At 45.3% G+C, this 20,259-nt stretch overlaps 1 protein-coding gene across 1 annotated transcript in view; it reads right to left on the reverse strand.

Annotated features, from left to right (window-relative positions):
* Nucleotides 1–20,259, reverse strand: part of KIF6 (kinesin family member 6) — a 354,123-nt gene that overhangs the window by 325,157 nt on the left and 8,707 nt on the right. The window contains exon 3 of the mRNA XM_084890084.1: nucleotides 18,948–19,022. Coding sequence (XP_084746210.1) covers nucleotides 18,948–19,022 — 75 coding nt within the window. The remainder of the gene's footprint in view (nucleotides 1–18,947; nucleotides 19,023–20,259) is intronic.

A 20,259-nucleotide genomic window follows, 5' to 3' on the forward strand; every position in this document is an offset into this window, starting at 1 on the left:
TACGACCCATCACAGTGAGGCCTCTAGACATATCTAAGCATGTTTACAGTTCAAACAATAGATGTGTTTTTATGTCTATATCACTGAGATATTTCCGAACCTTACTACTTATTTACTTATTCTGTTCATTACTTATTTTGTCATGTAATCTCTAGGGAGAAATGCATTTACCAGATATACACTTTAATAAATTTACTTGAGGCTACTTCATATACAAGCCTGTTGTACTCTTTCTGCTTCTCGCAGGATTGGCAATATGGGAGACGAAGCAGAAGAGCTACACTCAGTGTTTTTCTGGTGAGAGGAAAGGATGCTGTGTTAATATACATCCGCCTTGAGTTTAGAAGTGTCCCAATGTACCAGCTGGGGCTGGTTGGGACAGAAATGAAAGAAGTCTTGAGCATCAAAGGGATAACTCTCATGGACAGCTCCCACCCCTCCATTCACGTGGGAAGAAGGGCTGGCGTGTGAGAAAGCAGTGATCACACGTGGTGCTAGTGCAGAGCACACTGCCCAGACCACCGCACACAGATGCTCGGGGAAGCCAGCACCTGCCAGGACTTGGAGAAGATGCCACAGGAAACACCTCAGAGTCCATCTGAGGACTCGGGCGAGAGAAGGAAGGGAGCGCTCGAGGGCAGCACTGGCACATCCAGAGGCATTAAGATTTTCCTAACTTGAGTAGCATGGTCTTCAGGCTCAATGGCCAACGTTTGTTGTATGTCTTAGGTCATCATTATGAGGTAGACTCTCCTGGTTGTCTCTCAGTAGTCACCTCGCCCCCCTCTTACTTAATAACCAAACTCCAAATTTTAGTTGGGCGCCCAACAAAAAGAATTGCAGGCATACCGCATTGGCATTGCAGGTTAGGTCCCAGAGTCCCAGGGGTCTTCAAACTACGGCCCGCGGGCCACATGCGGCCCGCAGAGGAGTCTGATCCTGCCCGCCAGGTTTTTTGGGCAGTGAGCACAGCCGAGGTGTTACAGTAGGAATTAGTAGTTCATATAGTCCGGCCCTCCAGCTCTCTGAGGGACCGTGATCTGGCCCCCACTTTAAAAAGTTTGAGGACCCCTGTCCCAGACCATGGCTACAAAGCGAGTACTGCAACAAAGTGAGGCATAACCTTTTTGTGGTGGGGGGTCCTGCATTTAATATATATGAGACAAAGAAGGAAAGGGAAGGAAAGAAGGAAGGAGGGAGGGAGGGAGGGAGGGAGGGAGGGAGGAGGGAGGGAGGGAGGGAGAGGGGGAGGGAGGGAGGGAGGGACAGGGGGAGGGAGGGAGGAAGGAACCATTACCCTTGTGATGGAGGATAAAGCAAGTATGTGCCTGTCCTTCCCTGCCTCACTTACTGCTTAGCCATGTGACTAAGAGACCTAAATGGAAATTTTATGTGTGACTGCCAATTCTCTTTAAAAGGAACAGCTGCAACCTTCTCTATGCATTCCTGCTGCTGCCTAGGCCAGTGGTCAGCAAACCGCGGCTCTTGAGCCACATGAGGCTCTTTGGCCCCTTGAGTGTGTCTCTACCACAAAATACCACATGCAGGCGTGCAGGTACAGTGCGATTGAAACTTCGTGGTCCCTGCTCAGAAGTCTGTTTTCGGCCTGGGTGAGTCTATTTTGAAGAAGTGGCATTAGAATACTCAAGGGGCCAAAGAGCTGTCAGCCTGCTCTCTATTTATGAATCTTTTACAGATGAATCAATGCTTCATTAACTCAACTAATGTATATACATATGTATGTAAAATATCTCAGTATTTATTACCTAACATATAGTAGAAACCTAATGCGTGTCAATTCTTCTTTATCTACTACTAGAGGCCCAGTGCATGAAATTCGTTCTTATTCAGCCTGCACACTCTCCAATGTGGGACCCCTCGAGGGATGTTTCACTGCCAGTTTAGGCCTGATCCCACTGGGCCCACCTCCATGCTGTGTACGCAGCGTCAAGTCCCCACTCACCCACGTGCACCTCCTCATGTATGCAGCTCTGCCCACCGTGCATGCCCACTGCGCATGCAGCCTCCTTGTGGGCATCACAGCATGAGGGCACCACAGCATCACAGCCCTCCATGAGGGCATCACAGCATGAGGACATGATGACCACCTAGGCTATTATTAGTATAGATGTATAGTCACCCTGAAAGTCCTCAACCCTTTACTATCTTATTGTTATCTTCAAATTGATTTAGCCCTCTTTACTTTGCCCGTTAGCTCAAGGCAGGAGTTTATCTGTCCAGTTGCTTTCTGATCCAGCTTCTGTTGGCATCACCAGTATCCTGTCCTTTGGCAAACCTCTCGCCATCTCCACATGGCACAGGTCAGAGACCATGGTTAAAGAACACTCAGGCCTCTAGTGCTAGTGACTGGTGTGGGGATGGGAGGCAAGCCCCTAACCTAGAGCTGCCAGCCATGTGGAGGAGATGGAGAGGAAACCCACACGTATCTAGACTTCCTACAAAGGTAAGCCAGAAAATTCCTTTTTCTTAGAGTTGAGGTGGGTTGCTACCTCTTATCATTGAGAAAATTCTGGAGACTCACATTAGACTGGTGAAGTTTCCATGTGACCTAGCAGGTTGATTGACACAGTAAGGAAAACAGATTGGGAAACACAAAACCAACAATAATCTAGCATCTATCTTAGTATTGTCTTAGTTCCCTAAGATTTTTATTCATAGCACTCATCTAATATTGGTCATATGATAGTAATATCATATGGAAATAGAAAAAACTTTGGAACCATTCCTTCATTTAATACAGATATGAGACTGCTGCCATGATTTTCATCTTTCTAATTATATTTAAAGAAGCTTGTCAAGTTTTGTATCATATCAACATTTAGAAAATAGTTTTGGAGTGCTGCTTAAGATTTCCATTATTCTGGAGGCTTCCTTGAGAATCCAAGTTTTATTGTCTTGATGTAAACACTCCACCAGAAACAGGCAGGACAGCAAGTTCCAGTAACAACTTCTCCCATAAAGAAGCAAGTTCATTTTTTTTTAAGTAGCATGCAGCACAAGTTTATTTTTTTAAAAGGATACATCCTGGTTTTGTATCCATCATCCTGATTTTATCTTAGCGAGAAAAAAATTTGGTGTTCTCATGATAAACAAAACCAAGTTAAATCAGATGTGAAAGCATTATTGACTTTCAAAGATCTACAAAGCTACAGATGAAGAACATTTTGTCTATGAATTACAATAATTCCTTACACAACTGACTGTACCTAAATTCAGAATGAAAATACAGATACCCCGAAGTGGAAACATACTGTGTTCTATTATTTAGACTGAGGCAAAACGAGGTCTCATAGGAGATAAATATTCTTAACAAGTAAAGAAAGAATCAAGCCACTGGGATTTTATTTCAACTGTTGAGCTTTTATAACAAAGTTTTTAGCGTTCTGAAAGCCTTTTACGGCTTTAAATATGCAACTATTATATGAGCAACGCGATTTAATTAGAATGCATTGAGTGTACAGCTCTACAATGGGAATTTCATTAATTAAAGTAGTTGGAAATACAAAAGTATTAGCTATAAACAGTTTGAGGAATCGATAATCTAACTTGCCTACTGCACAACAAAGACTAGCACACTGCAGTTATAGGGGTAACTGTGGTGTGCATATAGCAGCTGTATGTTTATCCAGCAGTTTCAGACTTCATTCATCCCATGGATAAGCACTGGGCACCCACCCCACGCCAGGCCCGGTCTCGGTGCTGGGGAGCCATCAGTGAACACACAGGTTCTGGTCCTTGTGGAGCTGACATCTTAGCAGAGGAGACAGATAACATACGACAAGCACAGGACATACACTATGGTCAAAAGGTGTAAGTACTGCGGGGTTGGGGGATGGGGAGGAGGAACAGGGGAGGCAGGCAGAGTAGGATAGTGGGGTCAATAGGAGGGAAGAGGGGGCTACAGTTTGAACTGGATGATCAGGGGGTGCCTCATTATGAAGTGACATTTCAGCAGACTGTAAAGAGACGGGAGTGTGAGCTATATGAGGGTCTGGGGGAAGAGCATGCGGGGCAGAGAAAACAGCCAGGATAAAAACCCTAATGCTGAAGACCTCTTAGTGTTGAAAGCTGAGGTGGAGTGAGCCAAGGGGAGAATATTAGGGGGAAACACACAACCCTGTAAGGTGGGGGCTCCTGCGCTTACACGGGGAAGCAGGTCATGGATGGCCTTTGGACGGGAGCAGTTCCGTTGTCTGTAGGACCCAGCGCACAGTGAACACGCAGGCCCCTCGTTCAGACAGAGGGAAAGTGCTGTCAAAGGCACTGAAATTTAAGGTTTTTCCCCTTGGAAATATTTCAGTACTTATAGTACAGGGATTTGCCTATACTTAGAAGGATAACAACAATATTACATGAATCATGAAAAGCTTTCAAATTGCAAAAATAATATGTTGGTGTTATAATTTTGTATAACACAAAATAATGATATTGTATTAATATATCGTGATTGATCCTGCAATTTCCCTCACTTGCTTTCCTACATATTCGTTTATTAGATCACCAACAGGTATATATTTAGCAGCTTCATTTTCAATCCATGTCATTGAAAGCTCTTGCCAATGCAAGATCACAAAAAATTCTGGTAGTTTTAAATATCAAGAAAGACCTTTCTGCTGATGCCAGTTACAGGAACTGTGGAGAATATTTTACAGGCTAGGGCAACACCCAGATAAATCTCGGATAAATTATTACAAAATATAAATTTTAGTATTTCTAAGTTGGCAAATCTTGCAAAACAACTTCTCCAAAATGATTTAACTTCGCACAGATCAGTTTCATGTAAGCTGGAATTTAATTTTAAATGTAAATATATACAATGCATTTTAATGTTTCCTCTGTCATCTCTGATAACTTGTGGAGGTTGAACAAGAAACTGGAAGTGGCTTCATGGTTTGTACGTAATTCAAAACACCTGTCTATGCATTTATCCCTGTACCTATGATTACAAGGAGCAATTAATTTCCAAATTGTCTCCCACATTAATTGGAAGTTCCTAAAGTTTCCTATGAAAATAGTGTCCTTTTCTGTTGTATGTGATCATCCTTAAGTTCCATGCCATTTCTAAGCTTGTGAATAATTTGCTTTCATGCTGTAGTTTTCAAAATTGAAAACTCTGAGGTCTTTGAAGAATTCCACCTCTCTGGTGTGCTGCACTGCAGTGTCCACATGTCTGCTTTTATTCTGTGCTACCTTACAAGTCGAGTTTGCTGCCCAGCGCCAGCAGTTCCTATCCGGGTGCTCAGGCCGGAGAATTAACGTCAGCGTCTCTGGGACGGGCTCTGAGGACCCATTGGACAGCCGGGCTCCTGCCGTGTTCTGGTGCGGCCCCCTTGGGAGGCCCCTGCTCTCTCTCAGGGCTGTGCTGCCCTCCTGCTGATGCTGCCTGGGTCTCAGTCTCAGGGTGCCTGCCCCTCAGGGTCCCAGCGTGCCTGAACTGTCCCTAGGTGTGCAGTGCACAGCTGGCCAAACCCTACTGTATGCAGCTGCCTTCTGTGCCCGAGCCCGTGAGTATGCAAACGGCTGCTCCAGGGATCTCCTCTCCTCAGGAATATGCCCCTTTGTAAGCAACCTCAGTTCAGAGATAAAAGTGCTGAGAAGTTCAAGACAGCAGCAGGGGAGTACCGGGCTGAGTGACCGCACAGCCAGGCCTCCTCAGAGCACTGGGCTCTTTCTTGGAAGGAAACAGGGAGCTAGTGAAGGTCATGAGCAGGAAGTGACATGAGATACTTCACTTGCAGCCACAGGTTTGTGTTTCACACTAAAGAATTGGACCCAATAAAGTCTCACTCAAACATCACACTTGACTTACACAACAATCATTTTTCTTTTGGACACTCAATACACTCAAAAGTCACCCTATATAATAAAAGCCTACTATGCAAATCGACTGATAGGCCAGTCGCTATGATGCACACTGACCATCAGGGGGCAGATGCTCAATGCAGGAGCTGCCCCCAGCCCGCAGGCTCCAGGCCAGCCAAGGCAGGTACCAGCATTCCCCCTACCCCCACCCCAATCACCCTGCTGGTTGCCCTGCAGCTGGGCCCTGATTACTTGCCAGGCCTAGTCATACATGAATTTTGTGCACTGGGCCTCTAGTTTCTAAATAAAAACACAATGTACAACCTAACTGTTGTACACTTTTTATTTGCCAATAATACCTCAATAAAACTATTGGGAAAAGTAATTTCTAAATATTCTCGATCCATCTCCCTCTCTCTCTCTCTCTCTCTCTCTCTCTCTCTCTCTCTCTCAAATCAATAAACATATCCTCAGGTGAGAATTTAAAAAGAATATAAAAGAATATGAGCATGTGGGAACAGGGGTTTCCTCCAGGCCCAGGTCTTGCAGGACCTTCTCTTTGCTAATCTGTCCTCAGTCTGCCAGTTCCTACCTCTCACGCATGCCATGTGGTCCACGAGATCCCTTGGCTCTCATCCCTCTCTGGAGCCTCTGCTCCTGCTGCCAGCATCGCTGGGTTCAGTTTCCCAGTTCCCACTGCCGAGAGCAAGACTCTAGTTGCCCCAGCTCATTCCTACTTGAGCCACCCTTTTCGCCCCAGATCTACCCTAAGCCACAGGCACCTGCTCACAGCTACCCTTGACTCAGATTCCTTCTCCTGACCCTATCAGCCATGGCCGCAGGGCACAGTGTCCTGGCCACAGCACTGCTCCCTGGGTCACTCCCACCCCCTGGAAAAGGCGGGTGGGGCAGTTCTCCCTTATCAGAATCTGTGAGGATTGTAGGCACAGAAGTGACATACTTGAACCCTTGCCCCAGATGTCTTCTAACACACAGCTTAACTTCTGGTAAGACGTTAAAAAAATTCAGTGCCTTAAATTCCATCAGTCTTGGCCTAATTTCGGTAAACAAGGATCTTTGTTCATAACAAAATTCCTTCTAAGAAAGTTAAGATTCATTTACAGTGCCTGATAGCTAGCTAGCCCTCCATAAATGTTAGCTGAAATCATGATGAATAAAGGCAATTTGCCTCATTGTTTTCGCTAACTGGGTGAAGACATTTTTATGGACGAAGAAAGAACTGTGGTCTAGAGCAGCAGTTGGTCAGCAACTGGTGGTCCATGAGATCCGAAATGTTTAGAGCACAGGGCATTTGGCAGAACACTGGGAAAGGGTGTGATAGCTAAGGTCCACGCAGATCACGGACGCCTGGAGCACGGGGGGAAGTGCAGACGGTGGGAAGTAAAAGGCAGTGCCTCTCACCTTCCACACCTCAGCACCCCCACACTGACCAGACAAACACACCGCCAGGCGGCGCCTATCAGCAGTGGCCAGGAAGAGGTGAGGACGCAGAACGCTGCCCAGAGGCCAGACAGGACGAGGCCTGAAAAATGTCTGTCGATTCAGTGGCATGAACCTCTCTGGTGAACTTAGCAAAGGACTGCAACAAAATGAAATAAAAGATGTAAGTGCAGTCCTGTGATACAGCAATTTAAGGATCAAGGGACTGCGAAAGGAAGACCTACTCTAGTCGCAGCCCCGCAACCTAATTGCTGCGTGACCCTGCAGAAGTCCATTCAACGCTCAGAGCCCGGCTTTCTCATCTGAAGATGGAATAGCAGTACCTATCGACCTGCAGGGCTACTGCAAAAATTAACCGAGGCAAAACACGTGAAAGTTCAATGAGACTGACACAGCTCTACACAAAAGGAAATGCATTCTCAGTGTTACTACCCATGCAATGGGTAAATCTGCTCAAGCTACTTAGCAAGAAGCACACTACACATAGGACCAAAAACATTTGGCCAAGCATAAAAGGAAAAGGCCGAGTTCCCTGCGAAGGACAGACATCCTGCAAAAGGAGCTCTGCTCCGAGGAAAGCAACTTTGGACTGAGGAAGGCATGTCGACCTGCAAGTGACAGAGCACTGGGTACATGTGCAACTGTATTTCCCCAAACGATTTAAACATCATACTTTAAGTATGTGTGTGCTTTTTACCACAAGTCCATTATAAATTCAAATAATTATGGAAGAACCGTGCTAGGTGTAACCAACCCCATTCACGCAGGAAGGATTTTTGCAGAGAGCTTCGCCTTCTCTTTTCTTTCTCCACAGGCCATTCTTCTGAAGAATATTAAAGTGAGGGATAACAACCAGAAACATCTCTGGATTATCTGTGAATGCATTCTCAACTCCTAAAATAGAGCTGTATGATAAGAACTGCAAACGTGTGCCTCAGAAGAAACCACATCTAAAACAACTCAAGGGGGGAAAAATTCATGAAGAAAAACATTCATCACTTGGTAAAACCCTGAACTGGATGGAAAACCTTTTTCTATGGAAATGTTGGTGGGGAGCCCACAACGGATTAAGAGCTGATACTTACTGAGCACGTACTATGGCCAGGGACATGTGTTTTCTCCTGGGCAGTTCATCTGGTCATCATGGCAAATGAAGTTGCTATAAAAGTGTCATTACCCCATTTACAGATAAAAGATGGGACATGGACAGATTAATCTGTTGAGAGCCGCACAACCATTAAGTGTTAAAGCAGGAAGCTGAAGCATGCATCAGGAACAAACAGTTTCTGGTTTCTCTGTTCTTTCTAATCATACTGCAAGTACTAACAACAGAGTAGGAACACCAGGCCCCAACAGGTCTCATGCCCTGAATCCTATCCTGACAATATAATCATTACTGCGATTTATCTGAGAAATAAATGCCTTGTAAATGACAAACAAACATCCATTTCAAAATTGTGAAGGTGTTTAACGTGCACCTCAGCTCTCTGAGAAAGATCCCACTGAAGACAGACAGCACAGGTACCTGTGTGAAGTGTTCTACCCAGTCGGTGACTCCCAAACCTCGGCGTGCATCAGACTCACCTGGAGGGCTTGCTGAAACACAGGCTGCCCTGCCTCAGTAGGTCTGATGAGGCCTGTGAACCTGAATTTCTACCGGGTTCCCAGGGCAGCCTGCAGACCTGGCTTCTCTCCTCAGCACTTCCCCTACTGCCAAGCAGATGAACACGAAATGCAGAAGGCAGGGGTAATTGCATCTATACCTTTGTGTGACGTTGGGTTCTCCAAACACTGCGATACCACACTTTGAGAACCACGAGACAGACAAAATAAAAGCAGCCATCTGTCGTGCTATTTTATCGTGTTATTTTAGATGCACTGAAAAGGCCTCTGTCCAAAAAGTCCTTCAGAAAGGAACCCAAAGTAAAACTCCTTTTACAAGAAACAAAGCCCGTCACGAATGCATTCAGCAGGAGTGAGAAGACTAGGGCTGCTAAGGAAGACCTTCTGTGTGCTAACTCTCATTCAACAGGGAGCATCCGATACGCAGCCGACCTGCTCCAGGAGCTGGGGTGCAGTAGCGAACCAGGAGAGAGTCTTTGTCTTCATGAAGTTTACACTGCAGTGGGCAGAGGCAGGCAATAAACACTGCGTGGAGGGCATAGTTGGTGGTACACGCTATGAAGAACAGACAGAGGCCGTGAGCAAGCCTGGGAGCAGAGAACTCTAGGCAGAGGGCCCAGCAAGTTCAAAGCCCTGAGCTGAGAACACACGTGATGCGTTTGAGGGATAGCAATATAAAAAGAGAAGGTTTTAAATTGTTTATGAATGACGGGAGTTTTCTACTAACCTCCAGAATTGATGGGCAAAATGATACTGAGTTTGTGACTTTCAGAGTTTGGGGGGAAAGTGGAGAGAGCTCTCGTCCACACTCAACTTGCAGATAATTTCTCTTCTCTACTCTGGTATCGCAGTGTTTGGAGAACCCAACGTCACACAAAGGTATAGATGCAATTACCCCTGCCTTCTGCATTTCGTGTTCATCTGCTTGGCAGTAGGGGAAGTGCTGAGGAGAGAAGCCAGGTCTGCAGGCTGCCAGGGGAGAAATGGGGTGGCGGTTGTGGCAGACGGGAGCTTGCTCCACCTCCTGCTGAACATTCCCCCTCCCACTCACACTGATGGCTTTCTAGTGCCAGGCCTGTGGCTCTCTGCCCTCACGTTGTACTGCCCACAAGCTCTCACCTCATGTACAGGTGAGGCTGCATGTGCCAAGGTGGTAACAGCCTGGAAGCAGCCTCGGGACAATGAGGAGCAGGTGTTCTTTGCCCTTTTGGACGGACAACTCTGAGGCACAGTCCCCTGAGTCCTTCTGTCCTCCAGAGAACACCGGGTGGACTGATTGCCTTCATGTACCCAACAGCAGCTTCCTTTCCGTCCATCTCGCCTCCTCACTTCCCTACTTGTGCCTCCTGGCCTTACCTCCCAAATCAGCTACTGTCACTAGAATCCTAGCTTCAGAATCTGCTTGGGGGGAAGTGGGTGCCAGATTAGGACAAGTCCCTTCTCACGGAGGAGTCATATCACTGTAGCATCTCTGATCCACCAGTCAGTCCTTCTACTCTCTTTCTAATTCCAAGAATGCTTTTTATAATCCCACAGACCCAGAGGATCGCACCCCATGTACTTACGCTGTCCCAGAACTCACCCTCCACAACCACCCTTCTCCCCACAACTGCCAGTCTCCACGACCATACTGCTCCGCACAACTCACAGGCCATTTCTCAGAGGTATTTTATCTAACAAATTACAATTAGCTTTAACTTGTAGTTATCACCACCACATTTCTTGATTGGTCAATCTTAAAAAGAAACATCCAGAATTAGACTCATTTGTTTACCCACAATAATAAAATCCATATTTGCTATGTGCGTGGTTAGCACAGTCCGTGCTTGTTAGACGGGCTGCCATTGCTGTCTCCACATTCACCAGCTGTCGGTGGAGAGGCAAACTCAGCCTCTTCTTTGGTGGAGTACCTCAAGTTCGTTATCTTGAATAATTTCACGATTTTAAGCTGATTGGTTTTCCTGTTTGTAACCACAAACCCATGTTTTTAGTTAGAAATGTAATTTAAGAAGTGTTCAACTTGAAAGTTAGTAAAATCGCAAAAGCCAGAAATGTAATGTTATCAAGAAATTAGTGTCGCAGGAAGTGGAGCCAAGCATTGGTGCCTGTTTATAAACAATGCATCTGGTAAGATGGAATTGTGGCCAGAAGTTGAACAGATCAGTGGGAGTCAATGGGTTTTTGTAGAATTCCGTTGTGACCAGTGCTTTCTGCTTGAAAGCCAACTCTGAGAAAAACAAAGTATTTACTGCCTGGCATGTTTTCGTGAATGGCTAATGGAATTAGCTTTATTTGAGTCCCCAGTGGGGGAGAGTTCTAATCTAATAATATAGATTACTTATAATAATTTGCTGACTAGAAGAACATCACAGAACAAATGACACAAAATTCTCATATCTGGAAATATTAATTTTTTGTTTGGAAATATTATAAATATTTTTTAATAGGAAGTTACAACGAGAGTGTGGAGTGATTCTGTGTACCCTCCCCCAAACTCCCCCAGTGGTTACATCTTGTATAACTGTAGCACAGTATAAAAATTGACAACAGGATGGTATGGCTGTAAAGTTCTATTTGGTTTTGAACAGCAACCATTGCAATCAAGCTACACCACCTTCTGTCACACAGAGATCTACTGGCAGTGACATCTGACCAATATGAATAAAAAGTAGCAACCTCACTTCCCTCTAAGATCCTCCCCACTCCCCTGTTTGTAAATGTCACCAGAGAATGCTGTCATTTTTGCTTCCATTGTCAAACATATATATTTTTTTAACTCAGGAGGAGGAAAGTTAATTTTGTTCATGCATATTTTTGCTCATTCCATTATTCTTTCTGCCTTTTTTTTTTTTAATATATTTTATTGATTTTTTACAGAGAGGAAGGGAGAGAGATAGAGAGCAAGAAATGTCGATGAGAGAGAAACATCGACCAGCTGCCTCTTACACACCCCCTACTGGGGATGTGCCCGCAACCAAGGTACATGCCCTTGACTGGAATCCAACCTGGGACCCTTCAGTCCGCAGACCGACGCTCTACTGCTGAGCCAAACCGGTTTCGGCATCTTTCTGCCTTTCTAATGTCCCAAGATGTGTTCCTTTTCATTTCTCTTCTTTTCAAGAAATCCCTACTTTCAGGGGTGGTATGCTGGTGACTCATTGTCTTAGTATTCCTTTGTCTGCAAACATCTTCACTTCCTTTATTCCTGAAGGATAGGATTCTGGGCTGAGAATCCTTTTCTCTCATCACCTGCTACTTTCTTCTAGACTCCATGATTTCTGATCAGAAACCCACTGTAATTCAAACTCTTTTTCCCGGTAGGTGATGGATCATTTCTCTCTCATTGCTTTCAGATTATTTCTTTGCTTTAGTTTTCTAAAGTTTGCCTTGGGAGTGGATTTCTGTGAGTTTATCCTGTTTCTTGAAGCTCTGCGTTTATGACTTTTGCCAAATTTAAAGGATTTACAACCATAACTTTTTAAAAACATTTCAACCCTATTGCCTTTCTCCCCTCTCCTCTGGGATTCGATGACATGCGTGTTAGACCTTTCACAGCAGTTCTCACAGGTCCCTGAGGACCTGTTCCTTTTTCAGCCTGTTTTCTTTCTGTTCAAACTTGTTGATTCTTTCCTCTGATCTCTCCATCTATCAATTCTTTTTTTAATTTCAATTATTGTACTCTTCAGTTCTAAAATTCTCACAATGTACTTTTTTAGATCTGATTTTGGTTGGTTTGCTGAGATTTTATATTTTTTCATTTGTTTCAAGCATGTTCATAGTTGCTTGTTGAAGCTTTTTCATAACAGCTACATGAGCACCTGGTCACATCATTCCAAGACATGGGCTTCTGTGTCCTGGCATCTGTGGTTGTTTCTTCTCATGCCGGTGGACATTTTCCTGGTTCTTGATATTTGATTTGTGGTTCCTTTAAATGTAACCTCCAGAGTTTTAGTTGTACTTAGTGAGAGGAATAGAGAGAAGTGTGTCCACTTACCTTTGGCCTGGAGCCATAAGTCAATGGGCATATTTTGCAAGTGGCAAAGGAATAGAGGTCTCTAATGTTTCATCACTGATACTGAGCAGGCATTGAAGTACCTTCATGTGCACTCTTGCATCCTCGAAGCAGCCTAGCACGCTGGTATGACAGCATGCCCTTTCTCCGAGGGCGCAGGAGGCTCAGAAGTGACAGGTCTGGTGCAGTCACACAGTGAGTTTGTCAGAGGACTGGGGCCAGAGGGAGGTTATTCCACCGGATGGTGAATGTTGTGAGCCAGACCTGGCAGAAGCATGAGTGCGCAGAGGTGAATAACTGACCAATGAGACTTTACTTTATTCTCTAAATACTCCCCTGTGGCCTCCTCCTCTTCCATTCTGGTCTCCTCATCTTAACAGTGTAGGCTCTCTTCTCTGCTTGTGCAGCAGGACTGGGCGAGCGGTGCAACCCAGAGCATCAGTAGCAAAGCCTGTGTCCTAGAGCCACGGTGAACGCCCAGCGGGGCAGGGGGCTGTGCCTCCTATGAGAAAAGCCTTTCTCCCATCAGCAGGGCACGGGGCACAGGGCACAGGTGCACGAACAGTCTCACACAGCCTCCTCCAAGGGGAGACGGCAGCCCTGCAAGCTTTCCTTTTCCCTCAACCGCTTCGTAGTGCAAATCGAAAGGCTACATTGGCTATTGCTCATTGACGGTAAACTTAAGGTTAGAAAGCAATGGTTCCCAAGGGGATGGCGAGCTTTTCAAAACCCACCCCGGTTGACTTACTACAGAGCAGATGCTTTATTGCCCAGTGCCAGCCACGGGGGCCTGTGTCACCGACGTGACCAATGCTAGCAGTGGGCACCCTGTTCCTGCACCTTGTTCCTCTGAAACACCACATTCTCCCCAAATCTCTCCCTGGGAACTTGTTTATTCCCAAGGAAAATAAATGTCCTCTGACCCGAGCTTTTAGGTAGAATGTAAGTTTGGCTAGAAAACTGGAATTCTGCAGATTTATATGTGATAAGATGTCAGAAAAGTCTAGACTCCAAAGTCATCTCCCTAAATCTTCAAGTAAAATGGGCCTTCCAGGACAATGCGCCATGTTTGGCCTGGGCTTCGGGCCTCCCCTGATAGACCACTCCAGACCCCAAGATCAGTGGATTCCAGCCTGAGAAGCATGGCACCTGGTGAAACATCAACTGAAACTGCGGACCCCTTGATATGATGTGATACTATCCACATGCACCACACACATCTGTGGACCTACTGAAGACTCTCTACAAAAATTAGTCCAAAACCGGTGAGCAAAATTCACAGGATAAACAGCTTTATTTAACATTACTAAAAAATATAGGATATATTTCAGGAATACCAAAGTTCTCAAGAACTTCTGAAGTCTGAAGAACTTCCTAATGGAGATGCATTAAATAATAACCACACAGATTCTTCTCCTTAATGTCCAATGATGCAAAGTTAAGGCTTCCCAAGTTTCTCACCCCCAGTCCTACAGCTAAGCCATCATGTCACTGGTCTGGGTTAAACAGGAAAAGATGAATCTTAATGAATGTGATTCCTGAACTGTAGAATTTGGGGAAGAGATGTGATGGATTTTATTCAGCTTTAATTGTGTACAGTAAGCAGAAAATAAGCTACAATGTATTAACCAACAGAACAGCTGCCAAGGGCCTATATGGAGTGACTGGATTGTCTGCTGGGAATTTGTTTCTGAGGGTGATTGCAGGCATTTTTGTTTAATATCTAAAGTGGCAGTTTCTATGCACCTGGCCTGCCGAATTGTATAGTAATCCCTAAACCAGTTTTCAAGCTGTGAGATAAACGTTTCTTTAACTATTGTGTATAAATTACACCTTATTGATATTTGATGCTTATCATCTCAAAGTCACACAAGTTAAGTCTGCATTAAGTGTGCATATGCTGTATATAATATACTTAAAGTCAATGAAAACAGTGACCCTCCCACCCCAGGTTCTTAATTACTAAGTTAATCTGCTTAATAGCCCTCTGCTTTGGAGCTGGGTCAAAGGAAAACACGAATCTGCTTCCATCTGCCCAGCCACTGCTTCGCTCACCGTTCGCAGACTGGAGCCCCGAGGGTGACGGTGACCTTGGTGGCAAGCACCCCTGGAGGAAAGAGAGTCTCACGGCCAGCAGGTGAGCTCAGGGCGTGCCTTCCTTCCCCACACCCGCCGGAGTGAACCCAGGGAACACAGACAGCACCTCAGACACACAGGGCACTCTCCGTGACAGAAAGAGCCCCCACTGGGAACCCCGGTGTAACCTGCACTGAGAGAGCACCGCACTGGGCAGGAGGAGAGAGTCCCCCATCCGCCTGAGGGAAGCAGACAGGAACACGAGCCATGTGCTAAGAGGAGAGCACCCGTGTCTTCAGAGGGAAAAGGGAGGACATCCCATCCTCACACAAGACTAGACCGGCTTACATTCCTCCAAATGAAGATAAAATGGTAAAAATTATAAACGTAAGGGACAGGTGACAGAGAATGCACACGGCTAAAACCAACTTATGCTTGCAGATGGAATTGGCAAAGTCTCCCAGAACCCGGAACCTAAAGAGAATGAAACTGAATGGACCATTACAGTAGGTGAAGGACCGCACCAGCGTTTCTGAAACCGGAAGTTCCAGAGAGAAAGAATGGCTATGTTGGAGGAAAGGAAATTATTTTTTAATTATCAAAGTAATTATCAAATTTTGACAACGCTGAGCTTGACTATAAGACTTTTTAGATTGAAATGGCTGGAGGAGAGATAAGAATACAAATGAAAACAACGTACCTAGACTCACTGATATAAATGTCAGAAAAACAAGTAAAAAGACAAAACTCCCTAAAACACCCAGAAAGTGAAAACTGGCATTTCCTAAAAAGAAATGAGACGCGGGTGGACAGTGTCATCCCTCAGCAACACTGCATGCAAAGAGACCACGGGGCACTCTCTTCACAGAGGTCAGAAAAAGGAACCTGTAACCCAGAATTCTACACCCAAATTGCCATTTGACTGTGAAGGAAAGCAAAGGATTTCAGAAAGCCCCCCAATCTTGAATTCTCACTAAAAAATCATTAGAGGATGGTTAACTACAAAGGGATCCAAACACTAGGCATGAGTATAAGAAACAGTGAGTGGTGAACAAAGAAGAAAAAAAAAAAGGAGACAGATTTAAATCAATGCTGATAGTAAAAATGATTAATAGAGATGCAGAATGAAACTCGCAGTTGATTTCAACATTTGAAGTGGTAGGGGAGCAGGAAAGACAAAATGAAAGTATGCTAAGGTCCCTGAAACCAACAGAGAGACAGACAGGGAGAGAAATTTCAGATGTGGAGAAAAGCACAAGTAAGTTTATATCTGAATTTACAGTGCCCAGATGTGCTGAAGTACAATGCACACCTTGAGGGGAAATGGAAAGTACTAGCAGCAACAAAGAGCACAAACCAACCAACAGCTAGGAGGGGGGAAATGGGGAATGATAAATGGAAAACATAAGTCAAGACAGGAGGAACACCCCCAAATACCATTACAGCAATCACAATAAGCATAAGCAGGTGAAAGTAGCCAATTAAATTTGGCAAAAAGGCTAAATAAAGCCAGCTATATTTTATTTACCAGACCTATACTTAGAAACAAATGTCCCAGGGCAGTTGAATTAAGGAATCACGAAAGATAAACCACAGAAAGGCCAACAGAAAACAAACATTAGCAAAAACAGCTTCAGGAGAAACTGGGATACAAAGAGGACTGTTCCCTGTGGATGGAAGATGTGGCCCCCCGGGGACCACTGTGGCAGCCCGGATAGAGATGTGCTTGCCTGTCGCTTTTTACATCATGTCATTGTCCGGTTGGATGTCTTTGTACATCAGTGAACAAAACAAACCCCTAGCCTTCATGAAACTTCGACCTAGTGGAAGGCAGACAGACAGAAAACGGATGGGTAATCGAACTATACAGTGTGTCCGCTGGTGCCCAGTGCTGGAACAAGAAAACAGGGGAGGGTGACAGGAAGTGGTTTCAAATGGGGTGACAAAAGAAGGTCTCACTGAGAGGGGTAGACATAAGCAGAGACCTCAAGGAGCTGAGGAGACAACTGTGCGGATTCAGGAGGAGGAACTCGCAGAGGGCACAGCGAGAGCTGAGGGTGACGGGGGCTCAGGCTGGGAGAGTGGTCCTCGTAGGAGGAGAAACAGACATTGGGAAATGGGAACTACAGTCCCTCCTGGGATGACTTCTTTCAAAATAAGACGCCTGAGATCGACCCCCTGGAAAGGGACGTAACCTTGAAGATTATGTAAAAAGGGAGACTTTTAGAAAAGTGTGACATCCTGTCTAGGAGTGGTGAATTTAACCTAAAAATCTGGTATTGGGTTCCGAGTATGAGTAAAACAACTTAGGCTCCTCAATTGCATTTCACCCATGGAGCGGAAGGAATATTAAAAGAGAAGGGCTTCCTGAACAGGTTTCGGGGTCTGAGGCACAGCATGGGGATTATGACTAATAGTCCTGTGCCATAGACTTGAATGCTGTCATGAGGGCAGATCTTAAATGTTCTTACCATAACATAACTTTGTGATGAGATGGAGAGCCATAGTTACTACTATGGTGATAATCATTTTGCAACTTATAACCATTTCAGATCAACATGTCGTACACCTTCAATGTATACAATGTTACATGTCAGTTACAGCTCAGTGATAAAGTTTGGGGGAGAAGGGGAGGGCTTGGTTTGAAAAGGATTCATGCAACAGGAGTCTGAGAGAAAAATGAGGCCATGTGCTTCCAACGGTGATCCTGGGAAAGGGTTTACTAATCAGTGGACTTGAAAAGGGGTTATTTAGCAGATAGCTTTCATTTTAATCGGAAAGATTGTTATATCCGGGGATGATTAGGTCACTGAAATCACCCAGGTGATTTCAGGGTCAGAAAGCACCCTCGTTAAGTAGTAGCTTCTATGAAGGTTCCTGTGGGAGGGGAGTGTCAGCTCCATGGGGACTTTGCCGACATACATGAGTAAAATGGCATTCTGGTTTACACAGTGTTCTCAGGTGGCGCTGTCCTTAGGGTGATCAAACTGAAACTATCTGGACGTCCTATATAATAAAAGCCTAGGTGGTGTTTCCGTGATTATGTCACAAGATGGCTGCCCCCATGTCACCACAAGATGGCTGCTACAAGATGGCCACCACAAGATGGCCAGCAAGGGAGGGCAGTTGTGGGAGATCAGGCCAGCAGGGGAGGGCAGTTGGGGGTGAGATCAGGCCAGCAGGGGAGAACAGTTGGGGGTGACCAGGCAGACAGGCAGGCAGGTGAGCGATTAGGAGCCAGCAGTTCCGGATAGTGAGAGGGATGTCCGACTGCTGGTTTAGGCCAGATCCCACAGGAGGTCCCAGATTGGAGAGGGCACAGGCTAGGCTGAGGGATATCCCCTCCCGTGCATGAATTTCATGCACCAGGCTTCTAGTACAGAAATAAAAGGGTCTAGTACAGAAAAAAAAAAAAAGAGAGAGAGAGAGAGAGGGAGAGAGAGAGAGAGAGAGAGAGAGAGAGAGAGAGAGAGAGAGAGAGAGAGAGATGCTAAGGGCCAGGCTTTGAAATATAGCTATGACACTGAGGTGGCGCTGGGTCAGCCATTAGTAGGCTTCCCAGGTGTCACCCACCCCGAGGCCCACATCCATCTAACCCCCGAAATATGGGGCTGAGGAAAGAGCTCAGACCTTAACACCGCCTGGGGCTCTGCACCACTAGCCATCGACCCGAACAGGGCCACTTAATCTCGCTGATCCTCAGAGATTTATGTAGCTTTCAAAATGGGAGTAACAGAGCTATTCCGTCTATCACACCAGCTTGTGCTGAGGCTCAGACCCTAAATCTAAAACAAACAGCTCTACGAATAAAGGGTTTCAATGCGATCATCATTACGTACCCTGCAGCCTGCGTACAGAACTAATATACCGAGGCACGTTACCACGATTATCTGATAACTGAAGGCAAGATGAAAAACCACCAACCCACTAAACAGAACACAGGAAATCCTACCTCTCAGCCACGGGCTTGGCAATGTTTTCAAAAATGGTCTCTTGGTTTGTATCTTGATCAAAAATCCTTTGAAATCTGCAAATGTGAAAACAGTAATTATTGTAAAGCTGGGCCGTCACACACTATTAGATTAATCTTTTTTTTTTTTTTTTCCCCTGTGAGCTCTGTAAATGAGCCCATATTTACATCCCTCGGCTTACCTACCCAGCACAATGTTGGCCCTGTAGTCCCAGCCACACTGCGCTGTTGTCTCCCTGGACACAAATGGTGGGTACACAGTATTGCTTTGACAGGGTCTGCACAATAAGTCCCTCTGAAACCCCGCAGCGGCTTTGAACCAAATAACAAACTGTGTGTTTTTAGCTCTCAAGAGGGACAGTGTCTACAACTGGCATCAAATGCACATCGAGATAAGTGCATGAAATGGAAACCCAAGACCAGGATGTAAACAGCCAGAGAACTTCTGATGTCTGACCTGTAAGGGAAGGAGGCAGCTGTGAAATGTAGGATGATTGAACTTGGTTTTAAAATGCTGTACTGAAGTGTACTTTGCATTCATTAGGTACTACATCCTAATTTAATTTCCAGGGAACTTTATTTCACTTTGTTGGTCATGAGTCAAAAGTCAAAAAGTGAATGAAGACAGACAGTCCTGCACAGAGACTTCCGTCTGAGATTGGCAGGGCTGGGCATGGGGAGGTGGGACAGAGTCAAGTTCACGCTTCATGCATTGCCACTCACTTGGCTTAGTGCAGGGTCACACCCACTGAGGAATGCCCAGGGCAGGAAACACACAACCTATTCTTCTACAGTGTGCTGAGTTGCCACCAGCAAGAGAGAAGGAAGGTAATATATAAGGTAAAATGTTAACAATTGGTGGATCTCCCACATAGAATATAGGAAGAGTTAGTTGCATTATTTTTCAACCTCTTCAGCACATTGAAAAGTTTTCAAAATAAAAACTGTGGGGGTCAGAGGGATGCTTTAAAGCAACACCTTTAAAACAAACACATCGAGGGCATCCTACACAGCTTTTAGAGTGACTTGGGAACCTTCGGTCTGTGTCTCTACCTAACCCAGTGGTCGGCAAACTGCAGCTCGCGAGCCACATGTGGATCTGTAGCCCCTTGAGTGTGGCTCTTCTACAAAATACCACGGCCTGGGCCAGTCTATTTTGAAGAAAGAAGTGGAGTTAGAAGAAGTTTAAGTTTAAAAAAACTTGGTTTTCTAAAGAAATTTCAATGGTTGTACCGTTGATATTTGGTTCTGTTGACTAATGAGTTTGCCGACCACTGGCCTAACACAGGTGAGT

The sequence above is a fragment of the Pipistrellus hanaki genome (genome assembly GCF_964339955.1).
Source record: "Pipistrellus hanaki genome assembly, chromosome: 7".
In the NCBI taxonomy this organism is placed as follows: Eukaryota; Metazoa; Chordata; class Mammalia; order Chiroptera; family Vespertilionidae; genus Pipistrellus; species Pipistrellus hanaki.